The 7,060-nt window shown below is 35.9% G+C and overlaps 1 protein-coding gene across 6 annotated transcripts; it reads left to right on the top strand.

Moving 5' to 3' along the window:
• Window positions 1–91: 91 nt before the first annotated feature.
• Window positions 92–7,060, top strand: LOC100256958 (uncharacterized). Of its 6 annotated transcripts, XR_009465802.1 has the most exons (5): window positions 92–494; window positions 3,812–3,892; window positions 5,795–5,844; window positions 6,136–6,299; window positions 6,754–7,060. XR_009465802.1 is itself a non-coding variant. In XM_010653088.2 (4 exons), coding segments are annotated over exons 1-4 (297 nt in total). In that variant the 5' UTR covers window positions 92–329; the 3' UTR covers window positions 6,137–6,617. The 6 variants fall into 6 exon arrangements, 5 of the variants coding, with proteins under 5 accessions (XP_010651390.1, XP_010651391.1, XP_059593297.1 ...); XM_010653088.2 differs by lacking the exon at window positions 6,754–7,060 and having other exon boundaries at window positions 6,136–6,617; XM_010653089.3 differs by lacking the exon at window positions 6,754–7,060 and having other exon boundaries at window positions 5,763–5,844; window positions 6,136–6,617.

Below are 7,060 nucleotides of genomic sequence, written 5' to 3'. Positions count from 1 at the left end.
AAACACAAAAGCCCAAAACGCTGAAAATCTCATAATCCAATTAAGCCCACATAATGAAGCCCACAAACTCCAGAGCTTGTACACAACACCGCTCATAAATGTCTTCAACCCCAGGATCCTTTGTCAGCACACTCCAGATTAAATACAGGGAGAGAGAGTCCCAATTTTGTTAGCTGAAATTGGAAAAGTTTTGATTTTTCCAAGACTGATAAATGTGTAAATTTGTAAATAGCAATGGTGGGGTTGATTTTATGGGCCACTGAGAGGAGCCTGAGGGTTAGAAGAGAAAGGATCATTGAGGGTTTAGCAGATTGAGGGAAGCGGAGGGAATGGCACAGAAGAGGAAGGTGGAGGTGACTACTGATATTGATGATGAGAGTGATAGAGTATTGTACTCTGTTTTCAGAAGTGCTGCTGGTGGCCTCTCTCATCTCTATTCTCAAGCACTCAATCATCACAAGGTTGCCTTTGAAGCTGGACAGAGACATGCCCTTGTGAGCAAGAAAACCCCACCTTTTCTTTTGATCGTTTAACAATTTCTTGTATGATTTTGATTGAGTTTATGCATTACTCATTTGGGATTATTATTGTTTAATCTTGTTACTGTTTGTAGAGTTTCTTTTTAGGCTATTGATTGAAGTTATACAATCGTGGGTTGATTTTGATTGAATTCGAAACTTTGTTTGGATTCTTAGTTCTATCTTGGAAACTAAATTCCAAAGATTTCAGGGGATAAGTAGCTGTTATGGCTTATGATTGTGCTGCTACTTGGTGAATCAATTATATGTTTTGATGGGGCATTATCTTTTGTATTTGTTGGATTACTTTTATTGAGTTTAGATTGTTTTTCATGTTTTCAAAATATGGAATTGGTAATTATAATTTATAGGAGAGAGGTAGTGTTTTACAATAATTTTGACATTATTTTTGGTATTTTTTTGGGGTACTTTTTATCGAGGTTAGATTGTTTTTCATGTTTTCAAAGTATGGATTTGGTAATTATAATTTATAGGAGAGAGGTAGTGTTTTACAATAATGTTAAAATTATTTTTGGTATTTGTTGGGGTAGTTTTTATTGAGATTGGATTGTTTCTCATGTTTTCAAAATATGGATTTGTTAGTTAAGATTTACAGGAGAGAGGTAGTGTTTTACAGTAATGTTGAAATTATTTTTGGTATTTGTTGGGTTACTTCTATTTAGTTTTGATTGTTTTTTATGTTCTCAAAATATGGATTTGGTAGTTAAAATTTATTGGAGGGAGGTAGTGTTTTACAATAATATTGACATCATTTCTACAAGAATGTTTTGTTTGATTGCTTTGTCATTTTGTTTCTTTTTTGCCTAAATTATTGCATTTATTGTGAGAACTAAGAAAGAGACTACAACAGATGGAATGAATGGATGAATGATGATGAAGAATTCAGGTGGACACAATTTGGAATAGTTGTGAAAAATGGGCAAATGAGTATTGTACTGATAAGGAAAACCTACTTTTTTATTTATTTATTTTTTATTTTTTCAAGTGTGGTTTAATTCATTTGTTTGGTTAGATATGATGATTTTGATATTATTTTTGGATATCATTTTGATATGATGATTTATTGTTAAGTATTTTGAAGAATAAAATTATATGTAGCGTAGGAGGGGTATATTAGTTGAAAAACACATAAGCTTTTGATAGTAGTTTTTGGTTGAGATCATGTTTCTATTAATTTTCTCACTAACCAAATGGATCCAAAATTCGTAAAAGCTCACTAGAAGTTGATCATAGGATAAAAATAAAAACCCTGACAATTTAAGACCCAAATGGCGATCTCTGGATTCAGGTTTCCTATGTTTCATTTCATGTTTCCTCTCCTTTTCCTTCCAAATATTCTGGAATTCCTAAATAAACTTTAAAATGAAGCTAACTCATGTGGGAATGCCCTCGTACAGCCGCAAGAGCCTGTTTTCTCCAAATCAGGAAGTCATTGTTGTCAAGCTTTGAAGTAATTGAATGTGTGAATGAAATCTGTTGAGTTCTTTTGGAACCTCCAGTGAAATCTCCTTATAAATTGTTCAAACACTTAAAAAAGGAAAAGAAACTCAGAACCCTACTTGAATCAATCTCAAAAGGGAAAGATTAACAGTGGCAGATGGATGACGCTGATGCAAAACAATGAATGAGATATTTTTTCTTTTCGATCTTGATTGTGAGATCGATATCAAGGTTGCAGAGTTGGTTCAAAAGGTTGAAGTTCTTGAGCAAAAGAAGGCTGAGCTGATTTGGTAAGATGTCATGATTGCAGCATGATCTAAAGAGAATGCTGGAGGTGAAGAGACTGAGAGTGGAGAATCTTGAGAATGAGGAGGGGAGGGAAAGTGAGGCAAAGGGCGAGGAAATCAGGGTAGCTCTGATACCTGATTAAATCGAACCTGTACTTCAATAAGTTTGGTTGTCTGGATTCTGGTTAGTCTGTGTTACATTATACACAACGTATAACGGAACCCGTAAAATTCTTAAAGAATGCATGTCTTGTAGTGTGGAACTATTCATTTGGTTTCAATATCAACTTGAAATGGTAGAGTGAGTTATACAAAGCTCTTTTTTTAACTTTACATACACGAAAAGAGAAAGAAAGAAATATAAGAGGCTTAGGAAAAACCTTTGGCCATTCTTCATATTGAAAGACGAAATTGGAAAAACTTACCTGATTGGAAGGTGATGCCTACTTGTTTATTTGATCTTGGTATGTCATTATACAGAAGGCACACTGGTCAGTTGGGTTCGCCTGCCTGGGCGTATGTCTTTAAAAGTAAGAGTTGTTTTCTTACATATTCAATGAATTCGACAAGTGATGTGGGGAGTTGGCGATGGGGCTCTTTTTTTTGATAAGCAAGCAAAGAAATATAATAAAAGCCCCTAGCAAAAGAGCGCATCGAAGTACATAGGAAATATACAAGAGTGCCAAAAGGCAAGGAAAAAGAAGAGAGAACAAAAACTATTTCCTCTCCTTACTTGTGCCTAACTAATCAACCAAGTCTATCATTGACATAGACATTTCCTCGAAACCCCATCTAACTCACTCCAAAAGATTACAAATAAAAGACATTTTTTAATCACTTGATTCAGACCTTTGATCTCTCTTTCCAACTAGTCCAAAACAAACAGCAAAGAGCAACTCTCCATGTTCTGAATGAAGGATCCAAACCAACTTAGAGGGGTCATTTTTACTGAAAAAGTTTAGCACCCACACTATTCCAAACAAGGAGAAGACCATTGCCATAGGATTCTTGTTTTGGCACAGTGAAGGAGGATGTGCTTAACATCTGTACTCAAAATTCACTTAAGTCCATACTCACTTTTGCATATTCACCAAAGTCCATTCTCTCCTTTTTTACTAATCCATTGTCAAAATTCTTTTCCAGATTGCTTCTCAAACAAAAAACCAACTTAAGTTGGACGTGGATTCCAAATAACATCCATTGGAAAAAGGTTCTGATGTCCTCTTCCCCATCCAAGAGTAATAAGATTTAACTGAGAAGTTGCCATTTTTTAAAGCCATCCATGCCACCTTATTTTCTTCACCCCTATCATAATATTAGGAAGGAACTTTACCTTACAACTCAGTAGTGAGAGGCTTTTCCCTGGGGGACAGCATGGTTTGAACATTCTTGAGTTTACTCGATGAACTAAATTATATGCAGTCTGAAGTGTGTTGACTGGCTTTCTTATAATTCAACTTCTACATACAAAAGAAATCCAGAATACGGTTTTAAACTTATTGTAAAAGTCATGCATTTTTATTCTTTCCCATGAATTTTCTGCAGGAGAAACTGAATGAGTGGATGACAGTGAAGCATCAAGAAGGAATGCTGGTCACCACAGCTGATATTTCTGCCTATCTGCAGGTTTCGTGTTCTGACTGTTTTTCTCTACTACACATTCTTCAAGTTTCTATAGTGATTGATTAATTATTGTTGTTTTTTCGGATCTTTGGTACCAAATTCAGTATTTGCATGTTGAATTCTTGGTTCATGACTGATCTTATTAAATAATAGGATTATTTTAAACATAAATCTTGTTGTAATGGTAGATCAAGAGTCATGTTTCATGCCAGACATTCTGCCTGGTTTCTTTCCCAACTATAGGCTGAATTTTCCAAATAATTGGGAAGTAGGATTGGATCTGAAGTGGGTGAAAATCTTGCATGCTTGAAGCTGTCATAATAACCTACCAATGTGTGATCTAATGTTTTCAAAGGTGGAACTCCTATTACGTTGGATCTGAGCAATACTGACTTTCGAACTTAGATTTTGGTTCAAGCGCAAATCATTTGCTTTCTTCACTGTAAAAGGTCCAAGAAAAGGAGTTTTAAGGTTTGGGAGCCGATTTTCAAATTTGCTGGATCCTTTTATTGGCCAAATGAGTGAGATCTAGATGGATGCATGGTATAGAATCATGCTTTTAAGTGAGTTATAACTGTTGCATAACATTAATCATTGGTGAATGATTGTAGTAGATGGAGTCTTAAACCATGCTCCCTTTGTTAACTGAGAATTTGTACCTGGGTTTTTCCATGCTGTCTGTAAATTGCATAAACCTTTCTTTTAATTGTTAGTTCCAGTAATTTATTAGCTTTAACACCTATATCAATCTATCTGCATTTTATCTACCTTGAAGCCTTTCCTTTTCCTTCTGTAACCTTACACTTACAACTTTTGTCTCAACCTGATTTTATCTTTAAATCTATTATGGACAGCCATATTCTCCATTCATAGTTCTGTGCTACATCACTGAAACAAGTGGATGCCTGTCTATACAATGATGCCACTCATCTCTCTAGATCATGAATTTTCCTTTCCTTTAGTTATCTACATCATGCCACAGAGGTCTTTCAATGGATTATAGGATGCTTTAGCCTAGAAATTTGCATAAATTAGATAGATTAGGAAGCTAATGACCAAATCTTACACTAAGAAAATTGTAAAATCTGTCTCCTGTGACCTGAATCATTTTTAAGCTTATTTAGAAGAGAGAGTCAGGCTGGGAGCTTGTGCATATACAGAATCAACACTCTAATGACTAATACTTAACAAATTAAGTCTCTAATATTAATAACTGTTGTGGGGTGAGATCCTTGGTCTATGGTAGAGAATTAGTCTTAGTTTTTGATGAATAAGAGAATAAATAGAAAAGGTGCAAAAAGGGGAACCAAGCAGGGGAAAAGAAAGCAAGCCGAGATAGCACCTGATGGAAAACTACACTTTTAACTCCCTCCCAAATTATCAATAAAATCTAGGATCTCCTGGAAAAGCCATAATCATCTTACTGATACTTGAGCTGAGAATCACTTGATTAAGATAAGCCAACACACAAACCACCGACTTCTCTCATTCTTTTGTCTTTTGAGTGAAGATGATGGCATTGAGTCCATGATGAGAAGCTATCCCCTCTTTGCCCATGGACTGATCCATAAGACTGAAGAAAACATATTTTTTTTCCTCCCTTCCTATCCCGTTTCTTCCTCTATGGTTCAACACTCTTTCTTTTCTCCACTTATCATTAGGAGTTTGCTTTATGCCTAAAGGATACAAAAGCTATTTCTTGTGTACATGGCATGAGTATACTTGGAAAGATGTAAACAAGGTCATGTTTCTTCATGGGAAGCTGTACACTTGCCAGGATGTCTTTTCTAAATATAAGTGAGATTTAATATACATTTTGACTCCCTCAATTATAATCATTAGAGTTGATTGTATGGGAATAATACTTATGCAGGCTGTTTACGGATCCACTGCCTCCATTTGCAGGTCAGCGTCATCATTTTGAGTCAACCCCCCAAAAGGGACTTCATCAGTTGGTAATGCTGAATGTAATTAGGACTCTAGGCTTTGTATATGTTTTATGTAATTGGGATGCGGCCTCTTCTAATTGGGGAGTGTCTCCAATGAATGAAGCTTTATCCTAACTTCTAGGGCTAGTTACAATAATTCTGTTTTGTCATTGTGCGTTATTTAGATCTACTAACTCACAAACGATCTTGTATATTTCTCACCTCCCTGCAGCCTCTCCATTGGGTTCATTATGAATAGATAAATGACTGAGTTCCAATTAAGTCTTACTGTTTTGCTTTTCCATGATGTGTTTGCAGAATGAGCTGAACAGTGTATCACTTCCAAGTAATCCACTCCATGGCAGGCAGAATGAGGCGGATTTGTCTTTCTCTACTTCCCTCACGCAGAGCCAAGATCGAGACGAAAATGCATTTTGTTCTCTTAGTTCAGAAATGGAGATTGAAGAATCTCCTCATTAATGGTGAAGGAGTCCTCTCATTTTCGGTCTCTTTCCTTGTGTTGTTCATATTGATCATCCATTTCATGAGGGCTGATAGTTCATCCACCTGCCATCTTGTCCAGTTTTGCTAGTCATGATGTTTGTCTCTCTTCTTTTTATACAGTCGCAGGTCTTGGTTTCGTTTGTATTGTGGGTTAAATCTGAGGAAATTCAACCCTCAGTTAAGACCAATGGATGGTTTACAAACTACAGTTTTTATATATTTATAGAGAAAACAGAATGTGTATTACATATTTATAAATTACTCAATAGTTTTGGTTATAGACTTCAAAAACTCAACAACTAGTCCACATTGGATCACTGTTTTGATAAACCGATCGAATAACTTCCCATTAGTGTAATGCTTCCATTTCATCATGTCTTCCTTCATGGCTTAACATATTTATTGATCTTCATGGGGTCTGTTCTTTTTCAGATAGGTAGATCACATGTTCTTGGTGCGGGACTGCAGCCGCTGTGGAATGGATCTACTGGAGAGTATGCTCGACCTTTGAAACCAGAAGGGGTTAGCAAGTGTTTTAGATTAGATATTCCCACCTAAGGAAAGGGAATGAATGTTGTTAGAAAGATCAGGAGTGAGGGGTTTTCGACAAAAAGGGCATGAAATGATGGTTCATAGGTTGCTTAATATGCAAGACTTGTGAACACATTTTTCATGTCAGCATGAGCAAAACTGTCTGAATGAGTTATCCGATTGTCTCAACAGAGTATGCCTTTGAACA

Source organism: Vitis vinifera, chromosome 6 (genome assembly GCF_030704535.1).
Source record: "Vitis vinifera cultivar Pinot Noir 40024 chromosome 6, ASM3070453v1".
NCBI lineage: Eukaryota > Viridiplantae > Streptophyta > Magnoliopsida > Vitales > Vitaceae > Vitis > Vitis vinifera.
This window is presented reverse-complemented; position numbering and strand designations above follow the sequence as displayed.

Bases quoted from the DNA above. Each gene is read 5' to 3' on its own strand.
- LOC100256958 (XM_010653087.3), top strand. From the start codon at position 330: ATGGCACAGAAGAGGAAGGTGGAGGTGACTACTGATATTGATGATGAG. The intron at 495-3,811 runs GTGAGCAAGAAA...AATTTTCTGCAG, and splicing joins CTGGACAGAGACATGCCCTT to GAGAAACTGAATGAGTGGAT. The intron at 3,893-6,135 runs GTTTCGTGTTCT...ATGTGTTTGCAG, and splicing joins ATATTTCTGCCTATCTGCAG to AATGAGCTGAACAGTGTATC.